This window comes from Hippopotamus amphibius, chromosome 8, assembly GCF_030028045.1.
Source record: "Hippopotamus amphibius kiboko isolate mHipAmp2 chromosome 8, mHipAmp2.hap2, whole genome shotgun sequence".
Taxonomy (NCBI): Eukaryota; Metazoa; Chordata; class Mammalia; order Artiodactyla; family Hippopotamidae; genus Hippopotamus; species Hippopotamus amphibius.
The window spans coordinates 31,919,927-31,938,629 of NC_080193.1; the positions used below are offsets into that span (position 1 = coordinate 31,919,927).

An 18,703-nucleotide genomic window follows, 5' to 3' on the forward strand; every position below is an offset into this window, starting at 1 on the left:
TATGAAGTTAATCAAGGGAATGCTAATTTTCTCTTTTTGATATGCTTGCTTTTCCCATATTGTGGCCCTAAAGCACAGGGAAACTCTAATGGTAGCAGTGAGCTCATGAAGAAATAAGGAGCACCCCATCTCTACCTATTTTTATGTCCAGTCTTTCTCCCGCACGTGGGTGTTGTGTCATGAGCTCCATGATGTGGGAGCCAATGTTTGTTATTCTGATCATCTAGGAAGCGCCAGAGACATCTGAGTGTAAAAATACCTTGACAGTTTTATAGTTCAGAATTGAGAGGCTGATCCTGGGAAGACAGCATCAAACAGCTTTCAGAGGAAGCTGATCTGGGCTCGAGAGAGAATGGCTGTGCTGTAGTCACAGAGAGAAAGCCCAGTCTGGTAGTAAAGGGCTCATGCTTTTGTTTGTTGATCAACTTTTGTCAATTCTGACACATTTTTGCAAGTTTTGTTAACTGAGGCAGATAAAGTTTACTTTCCCTCAAATCTTCTGCAATTTGCTATATCTGCTTACTTATCTCTTACCATCTGCTTTCATGTTTTGGCATAATTGGACATTTTTCTTTGAGACAAAAATTACTGTCTCTCTTCCTATTCTTTTTTTTTTTTTTTTGGCTGCGCCGTGCCATGCGGCATGCAGGATCTTAGTTCGTCCACCAGGGATTGAACCCACAGCCCCTGCTGTGGAAGCATGGAGTCTTAACCACTGGACCACCAGGGAAGTCCTGTCTTTCTTCCATCTTTCTTCCTTGATAGTAACATTTATCATCTTGCTTATATATTTACGTTTCTCTACCACCATTCTTTCTGGTTTAGTCTCAACCATCCGTGTTAATTATGACTTTTATCTACATTAAGTAGCCTCTAATTCAGTTAGTGGTTCCACACCAAGTTTGTAATTCTCCAGCATCAACTGGATGTCTAATACTTCAGTCCAGTTCTGACACTTAACTACTGCAGTTAGCTCAGGCCCCACAAATTAGGGGCTCAGTCCTGCAAGACTGCCTCCACTTCAAATGCCAGCCTCAAATGGGATTCCCAGACTACTCCCACTTCTGCCTGGCTGACTACAAATTCAGACCATGTCATTACCATGACACCCTCAGGTTTAGTAATTCACTAGAACAACTCACAGAAAGCAGGAAGACACTTTGTTGGTTTATTATGAAGAATACAGTTCAGAAGCAGGCAAATGGAAGAGATGCAGAAGGCAAAGTGTGGGGGAAGGAGCTTGCATGCCTTCTCTGGGCCTTCCACCCTCCCAGCACATCTGTGTGTTCACCAACTTGAAATCTCCCCAGATTTTGTTGTTCAAGAGATTTTATAATTTAATCTCCAGCCCACCTCTCTCTAGAGGTCAGGGGCTGCGCCTGATAGTTCTCACCCTCTCATCACTGTTTGGTCTTTCTGGTGTCCAGCCCATACCATGAGACTAGTGGCCCCACCCCGAGTCAGCTCATTAGCATAAACTCAGGTGTAGTGGAGAGGGGCTTGTTATGAATATAAATAGACACTCCTATCCTCAGTAAAAATTCCAAGGGTTGTGGGAGCTCTGTGCAGGAACCTAGAGCAAAGACCAAATATGTATTTTTATTATACCACAGATAAAAAAGTAGGAAGTGTTAGAGCATTTTAGCACTTTAGCAGAGCTCTGGAGTCCACATTATAAGAGTCCCATTTTACGTGTTTAATAAGCAAGAAGACTGTACTCATTAAGGGGTACACAGGTGGTTTAGCATACTGACATGCAGTAACAACAAGAGGTAAAAGCATGTGTGCATTTATTTGTTAACTTGTGCTTGGTGACTGATGATCTAGTATTTTCTCTTAGCATTTCTACCGGGATTCACAGATTAGCCATTCATTAAATCAGTTTCATATTGGGACAGGTGTAAGTTAATGAAAGACTTTTAAGGTATTACACTACAGAACAGTGTGATTTGTATTGATATAAAAAAGCTTGTCAGAATTTTATAATTCAATTAGAGTAAGTCTGTAATCTTATATTTTCAGTCTTACATTTGGAAGTCATGTCAACTTTCTGATGAGTGAAAGTCATGTGGAAAGTTTAGAAAATTCAGATTAACTAGGCTCTCCTTGAGAAAGCAAACCCAAGGCTTATAAAACATGTATGTTGTGTTATATGCCACACTGCTTAGTACATCAGGGAATGGACAGAGAGCCATTTTTAACCAGATTTATCAAGTCAGTGTGATTAATCCAAGGGTTCATCTGAGTATGTGAATTTAAATCCTGAATGTAAAGGTGCCTCTAAGCAGTTTCTGAGAGATGTCTTTTTCCTTCATAGTTATTGAGATATAATTAACGTACAAAACTGTGTAAGTTTAAGATGCATAGTGTGATGATTTGATATGCATATCAAATGACATGATTAGCACAGTAAGGTTAGTTAACACTTCCATCACTTCATGTAATTACCACTTTTTGATGTGTGGTGTGAACATTTACAGCTTACTCTCGTAGCAATTTTCAAGTATAGAAGACTGTTGTTAGCACTAGTTCACCACATTGTGCGTTAGATCCCCAGAACTTATTTTCTTATAACTGGAAGTCTGTACTAGTTGACTAACGTGTCCCATCTCCGCAGCTTCTGGCAACCATCAATCTGCTCTCTATGTTGAAGTCTTTTTAGATTCCACATATAAGTGGATCATATAGTCTGTCTGACTTAATTTCACTTAGTGTAATGTCCTAGTCAACCATGGGGTCATAAATGGCAGGATTTTCTTGTTTTTAATGGCTGAATAATATTCCATTTTGTGTGTGTGTGTGTGTACACACATCTTCTTTATCCATTCTTCTGTTGGTGGACACTTAGGTTGTTTCCATGTCATGGCTGTTGCGAATAATGCTGCAGTGAACGTGGGGGTGCAGATGTCTTTTTGAGACAGTGATTTCATGTTCTTTGGATATTTATCAGGGAGCGAGAATCCTGGATCTCACTATTAATTTCTTTTGAGGCACCGCCATACTGTTTTCCATAGTGGCTATACCAATTTCCATTCCCATCAACAGTGTCCAAGGGTTTCACTTCTGAGAGGTTTTTTTTTTTTTAACAGCACTGTGGAAGGTTTACTAGGGCTGACAATGGGAGAGACAGCAGTGGAGGGGCGGGACTGAGCAGGGAGACACTGGGGCCATGATGAAGATCTGACATCTTCTCTAATATACAGTTGCCGCAGCCTGTTTGTCACGGCTCAGCGTCCTCTTCAAATTTCAAACTGATTGTCCATGTGATGGAGGTGGAGGCGATGGGTGAGGTCCCAGAGGCCACCAGGAGGTGGAGGAGGCCCATAGCCCTTCAGTGGTGATGAAGGGCAGCCCATGGGGTAGGGCAGGCTGGGTGGTTCTGGGAAATGAGGGCGCCCTCTTGTATCCATGTTGACCTGCCATTCTCTGCGTCCTTAGTAGTTAAGGAGCTGCCATTCCTCACAGAGGCTGCATCAGGTCCTGAATCAAATGGTGGAGGAGGAGGTGGTGGGTGTGGTCCCAGAGGGCACCAAGCTGGAGGGGGTGGAGGTGGCCCATAGCCCATGAATGGTGATAAAGGATGTCCCCTGGGGTAGGACATGTAGGGTGATTCTGGGAAAGGAGAGTGTGCTCTTGCCACCGTATTGGGCTTTAAGTCTTTACTCCATTTCAGGTTCATCTTTCGAAGTGCTATTGAGAGATATTTTAAATTAATTTTTTAAATTGGTGTATAGTTGATTTACAATGTTGTTTTAGTTTTTGATGTACAGCAAAGTGGGTCAGTTATACATATACATGTGTCCACTGTTTTTTAGATTCTCTTCCATATAGGTCATTACAGAGTTTTGAATAGAGTTCCCTGTGTTCCCAGTGTGTTCTTATTAGTTGTGTATTTTATATATAGTCCATTCCTGGGAGATGTTTCTTTCCCCCCTCAAAAGGCTGACCACTTTTTTTTTTTTAGGCTCTTTATTGGAATATAATTGCTTTACACTCTTGTACCAGTTTTTGAGGTACACCAAAGTCAATCAGTTGTATTTATACACATATCCTCATATTCCCTCCCTCCCGCGACTCCCCCCCACCCTCCCCGTCACGACCGTCTAAGGCATCACCCATCATCGAGTTGATCTCCCTTTGTTATACAGCAACTTCCCACTGGCTATTCTACAGTTGGTAGTATATATATGTCTATTCTACTCTCTCACTTCGTCCCAGCTTCCCCATCGCCCCCTGGCCCCTGAACCTCGTGTCCTCCAGTCCATTCTCTGCATCTGCATCTTTATTCTTGTCTTGTCAGTGGGTTCATCAGTACCATTTTTTTTTTTTTTTTAGATTCCATATATATGAGTTAGCATGCAGTATTTGTTTTTCTCTTTCTGGCTTACTTCACTCTGTATGACAGACTCTAGGTCTATCCACCTCATTACATATAGCTCTGTTTCATTCCTTTTTATAGCTGAGTAATATTTCATTGTATATATATGCCACATCTTCTTTATCCATTCATTTGTTGACGGGCATTTAGGTTGCTTCCATGTCCTGGCTATTGTAAATAGTGCTGCAGTAAACATTACGGTACATGTTTCTTTTTGGATTATGGTTTTCTCTGGGTATATGCCCAGTAGTGGGATTACTGGATCATATGGTAGTTCTATTTGTAGCTTTTTAAGGAACCTCCAAACTGTTTTCCATAGTGGCTGTACCAACTTACATTCCCACCAACAGTGCAGGAGAGTTCCCTTTTCTCCACACCCTCTCCAACATTTGTGGTTTCTAGATTTTTTGATGATGGTCATTCTGACCGGTGTGAGGTGATACCTCACTGTGGCTTTGACTTGCATTTCTCTGATGATTAGTGATGTTGAGCATCTTTTCATGTGTTTGTTGGCCATCTGTATGTCTTCTTTGGAGAAATGTCTATTTACGTCTTCTGCACATTTGTGGATTGGGTTATTTGCTTTTTTGGTATGAAGCTGCATGAGCTGCTTGTATATTTTGGAGATTAATCCTTTGTCCGTTGCTTCGTTGGCAACTATTTTCTCCCATTCTGAGGGTTGCCTTCTTGTCCTTATGGTTTCTTTCGCTGTGCAAAAGCTTTTAAGTTTCATGAGGTCCCATTTGTTTATTCTTGATTTTATTTCCATGATTCTAGGAGGTGGGTCCAAAAGGATCTTGCTTTGATGTATGTCATAGAGTGTTCTGCCTATGTTTTCCTCTAGGAGTATTAGAGTGTCTGGCCTTACATGTAGGTCTTGAATCCATTTGGAGTTTCTTTTTGTGTATGGTGTTAGGAAGTGTTCTAATTTCATTCTTTTACATGTTGCTGTCCAGTTTTCCCAGCACCACTTATTGAAGAGGCTGTCTTTTTTCCATTGTATATTCGTGCCTCCTTTGTCAAAGTTAAGGTGCCCATATGTCTTTGGGCTTACCTCTGAGTTCTCTATTCTGTTCCATTGATCTGTATTTCTGTTTTTGTGCCAGTACCATACTGTCTTGATCACTATGGCCTTGTAGTATAGTTTGAAGTCAGGAAGCCTAATTCCACCAACTCCCATCTTTCCTTCTCAAGATTGTTTTGGCTATTTGGGGTCTTTTGCGTTTCCATACAAATCGTAAGATTTCTTGCTCTAGTTCTGTGAAAAATGCCATTGGTAATTTGATCGGGATTGCATTGAATCTGTAAATTGCTTTGGGTAGTACAGTCATTTTCACAATTTTGATTCTTCCAATCCAGGAACATGGTATGTCCCTCCATCTGTTTGTGTCGTCTTTGATTTCTTTCATCAGTGTCTTATAGTTTTCTGCATACAGGTCTTTTGCCTCCTTAGGCAGGTTTATTCCTAGGTATTTTATTCTTTTTGTTGCAATGGTAAATGGGAGAGTTTCCTTAATTTCTCTTTCTGCTCTTTCACTGTTAGTGTATAGGAATGCAAGAGATTTCTGTGCATCAACTTTGTATCCTGCTACTTTACTAAATGCATCGATTAGTGCTAGCAGTTTTCTGGTAGAGTCTTTGGGGTTTTCTGTATATAATATCATGTCATCTGCCAAGAGTGACAGTTTTACTTCTTTTCCAATTTGTATTCCTTTTATTTCATTTTCTTCTCCGATTACTGTGGCTAAAACTTCCAAAACTATGTTGAATAATAATGGTGAGAGTGGACACCCTTGTCTTGATCCTGTTCTTAGAGGGAATGCTTTTAGTTTTTCACCATTTAGAATGATGCTGGCTTTAGGCTGGCCACTCTTTAAAGTATCAGAAGTTTCTTTCTTTTCCGGGGATTCTTGATTTCTATTTTCTTAGATTATGTAAGTTTTTGTTATTCTTTTTAAAGCAATCAGAATAGGAGTACCACTAGATTTAATAGACTTCATAGTTAATAATTCCTTGCAGAGGTAAGAAAATATACATATGCAATGAAGGGTACTGATATCAAGAATCTGCTGCTGCATAGGGTTTTCCATTGAAGGAGTCTGAATTGTGTGTGTGTGTGTGTGTGTGTGTGTGTGTGTCTGTGTTAATCAGCAGACGGTGTCAGGTTGATGGGGAAGTGTACAAAATGTGGAACACTTTATGAATTTGCGTGTCATCCTTGCACAGGGGCCATGCTAATCTCCCCTATATCATTCCAGTTTTAGTATATGTGCTGTGGAAGTGAGCACCTGAATCTGTCTTTCCCCTCTCCCCTCCCCTCCCCTCCCCTCCCCTCCCCTCCCCTCCCCTCCCCTCCCCTCCTCCCTCCCTTCCTTCCTTCCTTCCCTGCTTGCTTGCTTGCTTGCTTGCTGTGTTGGGTCTTTGTTCCTGTGCGTGGGCTTTCTCTAGTTGTGGTGAACAGGGGCTACTCTTTGTTGCAGTGCTTGGACTTCTCAGTGCAGTGACTTTGGTGCGGAGCACAGGCTAGGTGCACGGGTTTCAGTAGTTGCAGCATGCAGGCTCAGTAGTTGTGGCACGTGGGCCCTAGAGCACTCGGGCTTCGGTAGTTGTGGTGTGCAGGCTTAGTCCGCTGAATTATTTTTAATGATCCAAAGTTCCACCGCAATCTTATCCAACCCCAGACAAGTCTCGTCAGCATTTTGGTGTCTGGTCTTTCAGTTAGCTGTGAGATGATGAGGCACACAGACCCTGGGGCTGGCAGAGGCGTAGCTCTCCTTACCAGCCCAAGGCTCTTGGTGAGATACATGCTCTGAGCACTGTCTGGGTGGTAAGAAATGCGTTTCAGCAAGGCTAAGATGTGATATTAGTAAGATGTGAACTTATTTATTGCCAGAAGAGAATGTACTGCTGTGAACCTGGTGCATGTCAATTTGACACGCTGAAATTTGCAAAAGGTGTGTCTCTGGATTGATGGAACACCCACTTCGAGTTACTGAGTTGTTTCATGAGTTGATTATGGTTTATGACATGTGCAAAACCGTGCCTGGCTCCCCGTCTGTGCTGTTTTAGGGTTTGTGATTCTCACAGTGGTTGTTGAGGTGCAGGCAGGAGTGTCAGTATCCCGCCTCCCTTAGTCCCCTGCGCTGAGCACAGTGCCTGGCACGTAGGAGGTGTCAGTTCCTATGATACAGGCTGTCCTATGTTCCTGTGTTGAATCAGCTTGTGAAGGGATGTGCCTGCCTGAGAGACTGGAACTCCTGTTTTTGATTAAAGGAGTTGCAGCAGGAATGAATTCAAATCTTTTATATCACATGTTTATTTTTGAATTCAGTGTTAGAACTTTTAAACATTTTTATCTTATTAAAAAATACTTGCCTGGATTATAGCATTCAAAAGCTAACACAGAGTTTTCAGCCAAGAGCGAGCTCCTTCCAAGTCCTATTCTTCAGATACCTGCTTTTTTTCCCCCTCCTTCTCAGCGGTATTGTTACTAGTTTCAGTATCTTTCCAGAGGTAACGTGGGGATATAAGTACATATATGAAACATACACACGTTATTTTCAATAGTAATTAAAGCCTTCTAGGATGTGAGGTACACCAGAATTTAGAAGAAATGTATAAAAAAAGTGTAATGGTACAGTGTTTAGAGTCTAACCCTCAATCTCTGGCTTGACTTTATTTTATCCTTGTTTGAAATCAGTAAGGTGACGCCTCCTGGGCCCAGCTCCATCGAGTCTAGGAGAGGCCAGTGAGCGGGCAGGGAGCACAGCCAGGCTGCTTGGGGCCGAGGGTCCTTGTGGGCAGCGCTGCGGGTCGGAGCTTCCTCCTTGCTCCCTGGGCCAGCCCTTCCAGACCCTTCTCCACACTGCAGCTCCGGGGATTTCACTGACGTGCACTGTCGTTGAGGGGAGATTGAGTGATTGTGCAGCCTGTGGGTCATTCGTTCGTTTGCTCACTGATTCACGGACTCATCCGGCTGTTGGTAAGGGTGGTTTTCGGCACTGGAATGTGGTGGCGAATGAGCCGGACGTGGCTCCTGCCTTCCTGGAGCTTATGTACCACCTGGGACAACCAGCAAGGATGGACAGAGTGGCAGTGGGAAGAAAACAGCAGAGTGATGCAAGAAGCTGCCAGGGAGGGTGCCTGCGTTTACTCTCATGTCCCTCACCTGCCTGTAGCGACTCTGCATCTGCCCTGACCTGTGAGGACAGGCACTGTCATTTCCTCCCTGGTGCCCCTGCACCTGGCAGAGAGCTGCATGCAGGAGGACCAGTCAGGCTTTGTGTCATGGCTTCAGGCTGATTAGGGCTGTAGCAGCTCCCCAGTGGAGGATGGGATGCTGGAGACATGTCACTCAGGTGGATGCTTCCTGCCTGCTGAGTAGTCTTTTGTAATTTTATTTCTACATCTTTTAAATCCCATCATTGGGAATTCTTTGACAGTCCAGTGGTTAGGACTCTATGCTGTCACTGCTGGGGCCCTGGGTTCGATCCCTCATTGGAGAACTAAAATCCCATAAGCTGCGTAGTGCGGCCAAAAAAAAAAAATCCCATTATTGACTTGATGGGTCACTTTATTTTTCATGTCAGAGTTAAATTTTCCTGTTAAATGAACATAAACATCTTTTTCCCTTAATCTGTTCCTAAAATCTTTGAATAGTTTGTGAGGTTGCCATGCTACCAGTACTACATCCCTAATCAAGTGAGCTAGAGATAACGAATATTGCTCTGTATCTTCCTAATGCAGTGGAGTCCAGGGAAATTTGATTGGCCTCTTTGTGCTTCTGTTCAGTTAGAAAGTTTTCACACCTAAAATCTCTTAAAATTGTACTTGTACTTCTTTGTAAATAGAAAAAAAAATTTCAACGTCAATATAAAAATAATACGGCATCTCTTTTTAGCTAATATGTAATTAATTGTAATGGTTAACTTTCTGTATCAACTTTGCTAAGCACTGGTGCCCAGATATTGATTTGATCAAATACTATTCTGCATGTTTCTGTGACTGTGATTTTTGATGAGATTCACATTTGAATCCATGGACTTTGAGTAAAGCAGATTACCCTTTGTAATGTGGGTGGGCCTCCTCCAGTTGGCTGAAGAGCCTGGCTAGAGTGAAGCCTGACCTCCCTGCAGCAGGAGGAGTGCTGCCTCCACAGGGCCTGTGGACTCACTGTAGCATCAGCTGTCCCCTGCCTCTCCAGTCTGCTGGCTTGCCCTGCAGATTTTGGAATTGAACCCCCACAGTTGTGGAAGCCAGTTCCTTAAAATAAAGAAATCAGTCTCCACCCCCCCAAAACAACATGCACATTATCCTGGGCCCCCCTCCCCTGAACCCCCGTTCTGTTTCTGTGGAGACTCCTCACTAATATATTTGGATACCCATAGTTTTTTTTTTTAACTGCACTCTATTTTTTGAGAAGCATATGTTAGTGAACAAGCTTTCTTCAAGGTAGTGATTAAAGTGAAAACGAAACACCGTTGAACCTTGTGGAGCAGTAGCGTGCAGGCCTCTCTGATGGTGGCCGGGGGTTGTTACAGGAGCGCCCTCGGGCTGTGGCCCCTGCCCACCTGGGGGAGCTGCGCAGGGGCTGCCCCCTACCTCTAGGCTGCTGTGGCCCTTGTGCCCCAAGCCTTTCTGCCTTGGCACTCGCCTTTCTCTAGGTCTTGTTTATTATTTATTTTATATTTGGCAGCATTGGGTCTTTGTTGCTGTGCCTGGGCTTTCTCTAGTTGTGGTGAGCAGGGGCTACTCTTTGTTGTGGTGCGTGGGCTCCTCATTGCAGTGGCTTCTCTTGTTGTGGAGCATGGGCTCTAGGTCCGAGGGCTTCAGTAGTTGTAGCACTCGGGCTCAGTAGTTGTGACTCGCGGGCTCTAGAGCACAGGCTCAGTAGTTGTGGTGCACGGGCTTATTTGCTCCACGGCATGTGGTGTCTTCCTGGGGCAGGGATCGAACCCGTGTCTCCTGCATTGGCAGGCGGATTCCTAACCACTGCGCCACCAGGGAAGCCCTTTGTAAAATCTTATTTATGATTTATGTATTTATTTTGTGTGTAGGTCTTAGAGACGGTGCTTTGAGTGGAAATCTCATGGGGTGGTTGTGAAAAACCCCCTCATTGTAACTAGACAAGAGGGTGTTAAAGTCATCCAGTCCTGGTTCTGTTTCCTGGAATCTGCTCGTCCCCTTCAAGGTATAGCCCTGGAATCTTAGGAAGGTCAGTTCCCCCACTGCCCCCATCCCCAGCTTTCCATAATCTGTGGTGTGTGTGTTCCATGACAGCTTATGTTCTGTTTGTGTTCTCCCTGTAGACGCTGAGCCCCGCATTGATGAAAGGGAGGGCTGACAAATACTGGAGGTGCTGTGCCTCTTGCCTTGGAGCTGCTTGTAGAGCTCTTCTTGGTTGTTTTTGTATCCTCCAGTAACTTCCTCCTGCCTTTGCTGTTGTAAATTTCTCATTTATGCTCCTGAGAATAGAACTTGAAGTGTGCTTAGTGATGCTTCTTGTCTGCTTCCTCGTGATTTGTCCAAAGTTTTCACCGTGGATAAGCGATTATATGGCTGGTACTTAAATGAGCATTTTGAGTTCTTTTTTTTTATTTGTAAAATTTATAGCAAGGTGTACATCAGGGGTTGGCAGACTTTCTCTAAAGGGCCAGGCAGTAAATATTTTAAGCTTTGGTACTTGTGGGAGCCTGCAGTTGTGCCAAAGCAGCCCATGCACACAGCTAAGTGTACGCTGGAATGGTGAAACTGATTTATCATGTTTTCATCACAAAATATTCTTCTCCTTTTGATTACTTTTCAATCATTGAAGAATGTAAAATCTTTTCTTAGCTTTTGGACCATACATAAACCAACCTTGGGCTGGAGTTTCCTCCCAGCCTTGTAGGTGGAGCCCACGGGTGAGCAGGGCTAGCAGTTGGAGCCAGCACAGTGAGCTCTGTGGCTGGGTCACGCTGAGAGGCACAGTTTCTTTTGTACCCATGAATGCGAGATACAAGCCTTCCTCCTTGAAGAATTGTTTGTAAGGATTAAAAAAGATAATGCCCTGTTGTTTACCCAGGTACTTTGTATAGTACACGTTAGCTTATTTTCATTTTCCATTAGCTGCTTCCTTTTTGTCCCCTCTACTTAAGTCCTGTGTTTTTGGAATGTGGTCTGTTTTGGTGAGTCTTTCGATGTGTATTTTAGAAAGAATGCATGTTCTGCTGTGGCTGGGTGGCTCGTTGTATAAAATGTTGGCACTTATTCAGGTGTATGCTGTTGCTGTTACTCATTCTTCATTCTGGTTGTTCCAAATTTCCTTCTGGTATTGTTTCCTTTGTTCTTAAGATCTTCCTTTAGTGATTCTATTAGAACAGGTCTGCTGACTACAAATTCTCTTAGTTTTTCTTCATTTGAGAATGATGGATATTTTTGCTAGATCTTGAATGTCTGGTTGAGAGTTGTTTTGTTTCAGCACTTTAAAAATGTAGGATGTGACTCCCAGACCTTACGCCACAGTTGGCCTTTTGGTGCTGTGGCATGAGTTTAAACCTTGGTGATGACTGTGACTTTTAGGGAACAGGAGAATTGCCCTTCAGGAAATGAGTTGGCATTGACCAGAAGGGAGAGGACCACATGGTGAGGTGGTTGTCAAAAACATGAGCTTTACAGGTCTCCTCCATTACTGTCAACACAGGCAGTTGAGTGACCTGTGTTGAGGAGTATGTGTCCCCAGGGTGCGTGAATTTAGGTTGCTCAGTGCTTGTGGCAATAGTGACAAAATTCCACTTAAACAGGAGTTCTCTGAGGAGTCTCTTATGCCTCTCAGTAAACTTGCTGCCTCTCCCCATAGGAGAGGTAGACGTGTCATTGAATGCTTCTCTAAGAGCCCAGCATGTGTATTCTGGGAAGCAGAATGAGTACCTTGGTCCCTCTCAGTAATGTCTGGAACTCTAAAGGGGTAAGGCATGTCCTTGTCCTTACAAGGATAAGGCAATTGAGGCCTTGTATTGTGGTCTTGATATATGTAGAGACATATTACTTCGATTTATATTTTGGGTATCTGTGAGGCAAGAGATTCCTAGGGTCCTTAAGCCCCAAAAGAGCAACTCTAAGGCTATGGCCCAAGGGTTTCTAAAAAGATGCACATGGGGCCATTTGTTGGCCAGGACATCCAGTGCTAAGATGACTGCCCAAAGTTTGGCCAGTTGTGCTGACCCTTGGGTCCTGTCCTTACTGGGAACACCCTGGCTAAGGGGTGAAAGCAGCAGTGGTCCACTGTGCTCCATCCCATCATGAATGGCGGTGGTGCTGCCTGCAAGCCTGTAAGCTCCCAGTGCTATTCAGGCAGTTGATCTAAGGGGTTCCCCCAGCAGCAGTGGGGTCTGAGGAGGGGTGACTTCCAACACCATGGTGTCTGTCAGGGGTCTGAGGACAGAGGAGACCACTCCTCCTGGGGGTGCCATATGCCAGGGGGCCCAGGTTTTGGTTCCATTCTGAAGCTGTGCTGAGCTCGTAGAGTGCTGCCTCCATGGCCCAAAGCACAGTGGGAGCCGGGTGTGGAGGCCACAGGCTCAGGGGCCTTTGGGAGCCTTTGTTCTCAGGAAGCTCATGACCAGCAGTTTCCACACTAATGAGGTACAGTATAGTGCAGGGCTGAGAAGGGCAGTTTCTTGCATATGAAGCCCCAGGGCAACAAGTAGTCATCATGCATGGTGCAGAGACCCCCAGGGGCATGAGAGGAGGTTGCTGAAGCCTCTTCAGTGAAGGAGTCGGGGCAGGGGGCGGGGGTTGGAGGAGGGGTGGCAGCGTATATCTATTAATGCCCTGGGGCTGCTGTAACAGCACCACCGACTAGGTGGCTTAAACAGCAGAAACATACATACTGCCTCGCATTCTGGAGCCTGAAGGTCTGAAAGCAAGGTGCTGGCAGAGTTGCTTCCTTCTGAGGGCTGTGAGGGAAGTCTCTGTCCTGGGGCGTTCTTCTTGGCATGTAGATGCTCATGTTCTCCCTGTGTCTTCATGTTGTCTTTCCTCCGTGCGTGTCTTCCTGTGCTTAAATTTCCTCTTTTTGTAAGGACACCAGTTGTGTTGGATTAGGGCCCACCCTAATGACCTCATATTAATTTCGTGATCTACAAAGACTCTAGTTATAAATAAGGTCCATTCACAGGTACTGGAGGCTAGGACTTGAGCATCTTTTGGAGGGGATACTGTCCAACCCATAACAGGCCCTGTATTTATCAAGCCTATTTGTGATTGCTAAATACTTAGTTTAATTTGTTTATTGCTCATCGCGTCAGAGTGTCCATGCCCACTGTGGGGTCCTTTAGGGCAGTGGGTGCTAGGACCATGGGGAATCTAGGCAATTGTCCTCTAGATTATATGTGGTAATTCCCCTAAGGTTATAGGGGTCCGTTGTTTAAACTTAGTGGGATCTCCAGGTATAAATGTAATTTGAGCCCCAGTATTGATTTAAATTCATGAAGGTTTGCCAGTTGGTACATTTCAGCAGATTTTTAAGTGAATTCGGAACCTCTGTCATAGTGGCACCAAAACCCTTTGTCTTCTTATTGTACAAGTTCTTTCAGTAAACTTTGGAGTTCCACTTAGGTTAAATTGTGGACCTTTGTTTCTAATTTAATTTTTTTTCTCCGGAGAGCTTCAGTATTTTCGGGGTAAAGGGCCTCCCCATGGCGAAGGTTACTTGCAGGGTTTAAGGCTGCTGGGCTTCCATTGGTTTTGTATTAAGCACTTTGCTATGCCCGTGGCTGCTCTGGGGATTTTCTCTACAACCATGGGGATCAGGGTCTTTGTAGTGACAGAGGCCTGGGCAGCAGAGTGGTGTAGTGGGAGAGTACCGGGCCACAGCCCCAGAGGTGGATGCATGGACACCGTCCTCTGTTGCAGCTTTGCCTTTTCCTGCAGCGCACTCCCTTCTCCCTCTGTCCTTTCTCGCTCCTCCCCCTGCCTCTCCACAGTCCCTCAGTAGGTTAGATTTCTAGCCAAGTGGAGTCCAGGCTTTTGGTTCCCGTCCCTGTGCCGTTACTCACAGTGAGGGTCTTCTGGGTGGTTACGGGGGAGATGGGGGTCCTCTTTCAGGGAATGCCGGTCAGCCTCCCGAGGTCGTGGTCCACAGCCAGTCTGCTTGTTTTGTCTTTGCCCTGACGAGGACCAAATGGGCGACATGGAGCTGCAACTAAGTGCCCCCCACAGGTGCTGGTCCTCCCTGCTGCAGGGCAGGCTGGGGGTGATCTTCCGAGCTGTGCTGAGACCAGAAGCAGTGCTTCATTGCTCGTGAGAAGGTTGCATTCCGAGAATCAGGTTTCTAGTCCTGGATACTTATCTCACACTTGTGAAAAAAACAAAAATTAACAGATCTCTCCTCTTAATCACAAAACTCAGTAATAGTTATTTCATTATTCAAGTTTTAGTGAAAAGATAATCAGTTTGTGAAAAACAGAAGTGCCAAAGTTATTTGCCCTTTCTCTCACTTGTCTTATCTTTTGAAAAAGATTTGTTTACTTCTGCATGACCTTAGTTTGTTACAGTGAGAGTGGCTGTGATATCTGAGACAGCCATTGTTGTTTGCTCAGTTGCATTTGTGTTGTCTTACTAAGGTTTTACTGTCTGTGCCAGTGGTCCTTAAATCTGGCTGAATATTAGGAATACCTGGGAACTTAAAAATGCTGGTGCCCAGGCTATATCCCAGACCAGCTGAATCAGAATCTCTGGTGATAAAACTGAGGCTTGGTGTTGAAAATGTGCATGTGTGTGTGTGTGTGTGGGGGGGGGTGAATACGTGTCTGTGTCCCTCACCTCCTGCTTCTGATGTGTTTTAAGGGTTGAGAACCTGATTTCAAGACTGACTTTTTCTGTGACTTAAGCAAATCTATAGTGCTTACTTTAGAGGCACTATATGGTTTTACATCTGTAATGTATAAAATGTACACATTACAAAAAAATCTATATTTAATGCCCAGGAGCTTGTTGGATATACCTTTTTCTTTTGGGCTGTGCTGCATGGTTTGTGGGATCTCAGTTCCCCAACCAGGGACTAAACCTGGACCCTTGGCAGTGAGCGCGCAGAGTCTCAACCACTGGACTGCTCAGGAACTCCCTGGACGTTTCTGAAACTAGGAGAGGTACTGTTAGCCATAGCTGTGGCGGGAGGTTGAGAGAACGGGACACATGAAGTGTGCTGGTGACAAGGGCCTTTTCTCGGGCCTCAGGGGCAGAGGGTTGAGTTAATGACACTCGTCAGTTTCTGGCACACCATTTCCAAATCCATATTTTTAAGTATTTTTCTTTGTAATGTACTTATTTCTATGCCATTGAAAACATACTAGCGTACAATGTGCGCGTATTGTAAGTTCGTGTACGTGGAATGTGCGGTTCCTTAGCCCAGCGCTGTATTTTTAAGTTGTGTCCGGGTTGTTAGATTGCGTGTGTCTCTGTCTTCCGAGTCCTCCCAGTCACAGGCCTGGGTGTGGGCTCTGTGGGCGTAGCCCCTGGCGGCGCTGGAGCACCTCTGTGGGACTCTGCTGCGCTAGACTGCTCTCCAGCTGGGCTGTGGGGTCCGCTCCCACCAGCTGTGCCTGCAGATTGGTGCCTCCAGCCCCACATTTCCACTGACACTTGGCTTATTCCCGGGCATGCATTGTTCTAGGCACTTGGGATATATAGGAGAGCAAACCAGATGAGAAAGGAAAAAAAAATTCCTGCCTTGGAGCTTATATTTTAACTTTCTAACAGTTGTGAATTTGGTGAGTGTAAAGTAATATTTCATTATTTTAATTTATATTTTTCTGAATATGAGTTTATCTCTTCATAGCATTAGCTGTTTGGGGTTCCTTCTGTTGGATATTTGATATTTTTCTTATAGTATGTAGGAGTTTCTTCTGTCCCTTGTTGGTTTTAGGTATTTTTAGATGCCCCTCACTGTTTGTGATACGATATACAGTTGACGGGTTTGAATGATACGGGTCTGAGCTTTACAGGTCCACGTATAAGCAGGTTTTTTTTCAGTAGTGAACATACTGCGGTACTGCATGATTCTTGGGTGTTTGAATTGCTGGACACGGAAGAACGGATGTGGAGGGCTGATGATAACGTACACGTGGATTTTCGACTGCATGTTGTTCAAGGGTCACTCATATGTTTCTAATTATGTCATTTAGAAAATAGTTCTTTTAATCAGGACCTTCTAGGCTAGGACACATTTACACCTCAAGGTTAATATTAGTTCCCTCTTAACTTGCTGTGTAAGGAGTTTGATGACATTTTTTCTGGACTGAAATGGTCAGAGGCCTGAAATCGTGGTTCTCCGTTTTCTCGTGCATTGTGGTGCTCCTCAGTTATACTCAGGCGGTGGTAGTGGTCTTGTGTGTTTCTCAGTGGTGGTGGATAGGGCCATACATATAGGGTTGAAAATGGTTTTTGAATCATATTCCCATTCCACAACCTCCCTTCTTGTGGACACACAGCAATTGGGAATCACTGGATAAAAACAATTAATGTTAATATCAAAGACTAAGTTTCTTAGTTGTGAAATATAGTAGGAAATTGGAATTATTTTGAAAGATACGCTTCCAAGAACAATTTGGATATATATTGATTTTTTAAATTAAAAGGGTCACCGGGCCATTCATTACTTCATAAATCACACTGTTTCTGTTACATTGATGATTCATGTCATTTTTATCTCCCAGTCATCAAATGGTCAGCTAATGATGTGTGTAGTAACTTGACCTTTCCATTTCTGGGAGGGACTGGCAAAGAGATGTTACATTTTAAAAAGCAATTTATACACTTAAATTTTAAAAAAATTTTCCAGATGATGGTGTTGATACTCAGATTGGAACAAAGAAAGAAGATCTGAATGACAAAGAGAAAAAAGAAGAGGAAGAAACTCCTGCACCTGCATATAGGGCCAAATCAATCCTAGAGAGCTGGGTATGGGGCAAGCAACCAGGTACTGTGATGTTTTAACTTCTGGCTCTTTGGAATGATTGATCTGGCACTCATTTCCTTTCTTTCTTTTTCTCTTTCTTTTTTTCTTTTTTCTTTTAAAGCACATTATTACGTTCCACACTATTCTTTCTTTATTTCTTTTTTTTTTGATATTTAAATATTTATTTATTTATTTACTTGGCTGTGCTGAGTCTTAGTTGTGGCATTCATATGGGATCTAATTCCTTGACCAAGGGTTGAATCAGGGCCTCCTGCATTCGGAGCTTGGAGTCTTAGTCACTGGACCACCAAGGAAGTCCCTGGCACTCATTTTCTAGATAGAATAGATGGACTTCTTTTTGGTCATGGAATTTTTATTTTTATTTACTTATTTTATTTATTTTTTTTAAAACTCTGTATATGTTAAAGCTGTAATTTTCTTTTTTTTAAATAATGGCTTTTATCAATTTATTGATTGATTGATTTGTGGCTGCATTGGGTCTTCGTTCCTGTGCCTGGGCTTTCTCTAGTTGTGGTGAGCGGGGGCTGCTCTGCTGTGGTGCACAGGCTACTCATTGCTGTGGCTTCTCTTGTTGTGGAGCACTGGCTCTAGGCATGTGGGCTTCAGTAGTTGAAGCATGTGGGCTCAGTAGTTGTGGCACACGGGCTTAGTTGCTCTGTGGCATGTGGGATATTCCTGGACCAGAGCTCGAACCCGTGTCCCCTGCATTGGCAGGTGGATTTATTTATTTATTTATTTATTTATTTATTTATTTAATAGTTTTGGCTGCGTTGGGTCTTCATTGCTGTGTGCAGACTTTCTCTTGTTGCAGAGAGTGGGGGCTACTCTTCATTGCAGTGCACAGGCTTCTCGTTGCAGTGGCTTCTCTTGTCTTGGAGTATGGGCTCTATGCATGCGGTCTTCAGTAGTTGTGGCTCACGGGCTCAGTAGTTGTGGCTCATGGGCTTAGTTGCTCCGTGGCATGTGGGATCTTCCTGGACCAGGGTTCGAACCCATGTCCCCTGCATTGGCAGGGGGATTCTTAACCACTGCGCCACTAGGGAAGCCCTTGTTTTTAACCTTTGACATTTTAATTATGTTGTTTTGTTGTGGGTGTCTTTTGTTTTCTGTTTGGAACTCTCAGGACTTGCTGGATCTCAGTGTTTCCTTCCTCAGGTTAGGGAAGTTTTTACCTCTATTACATCAAATAAGTTTTCTGTCCCTTTCTCTGCTTCTTGCCCTTCTGGGACCTTGTGAATGTTCATCTGCTTGATAGAGTGTCATATATCTCTTAAGCTGTTTTCACATTTTTCATTCTGTTTTCTTTCTGTTGCTCTGGTTGGGGGAATTACAGTGCGCTGTCTTCAAGTTTGCTGACCTTTTCTGCT

General features: G+C 43.9%; 1 protein-coding gene and 1 non-coding gene across 6 annotated transcripts in view; one reads left to right on the plus strand and one right to left on the minus strand.

Moving 5' to 3' along the window:
- The window catches only part of HERC2 (HECT and RLD domain containing E3 ubiquitin protein ligase 2), a 232,287-nt gene that overhangs the window by 15,640 nt on the left and 197,944 nt on the right, over positions 1 to 18,703 (plus strand). For 4 of the 5 annotated variants that reach the window (XM_057747100.1, XM_057747098.1, XM_057747097.1 and 1 more), the window contains exon 4: positions 17,199 to 17,336. In XM_057747100.1, the coding sequence (XP_057603083.1) occupies positions 17,199 to 17,336 (138 nt within the window). Of the gene's footprint in view, positions 1 to 17,198; positions 17,337 to 18,703 lie in introns of those variants that run through there. The other variant, XM_057747101.1, reaches the window with a different exon arrangement.
- Positions 6,560 to 6,666, minus strand: LOC130859682 (U6 spliceosomal RNA). The gene has a single exon (XR_009055248.1). It is a non-coding gene; the product is annotated as a U6 spliceosomal RNA (small nuclear RNA).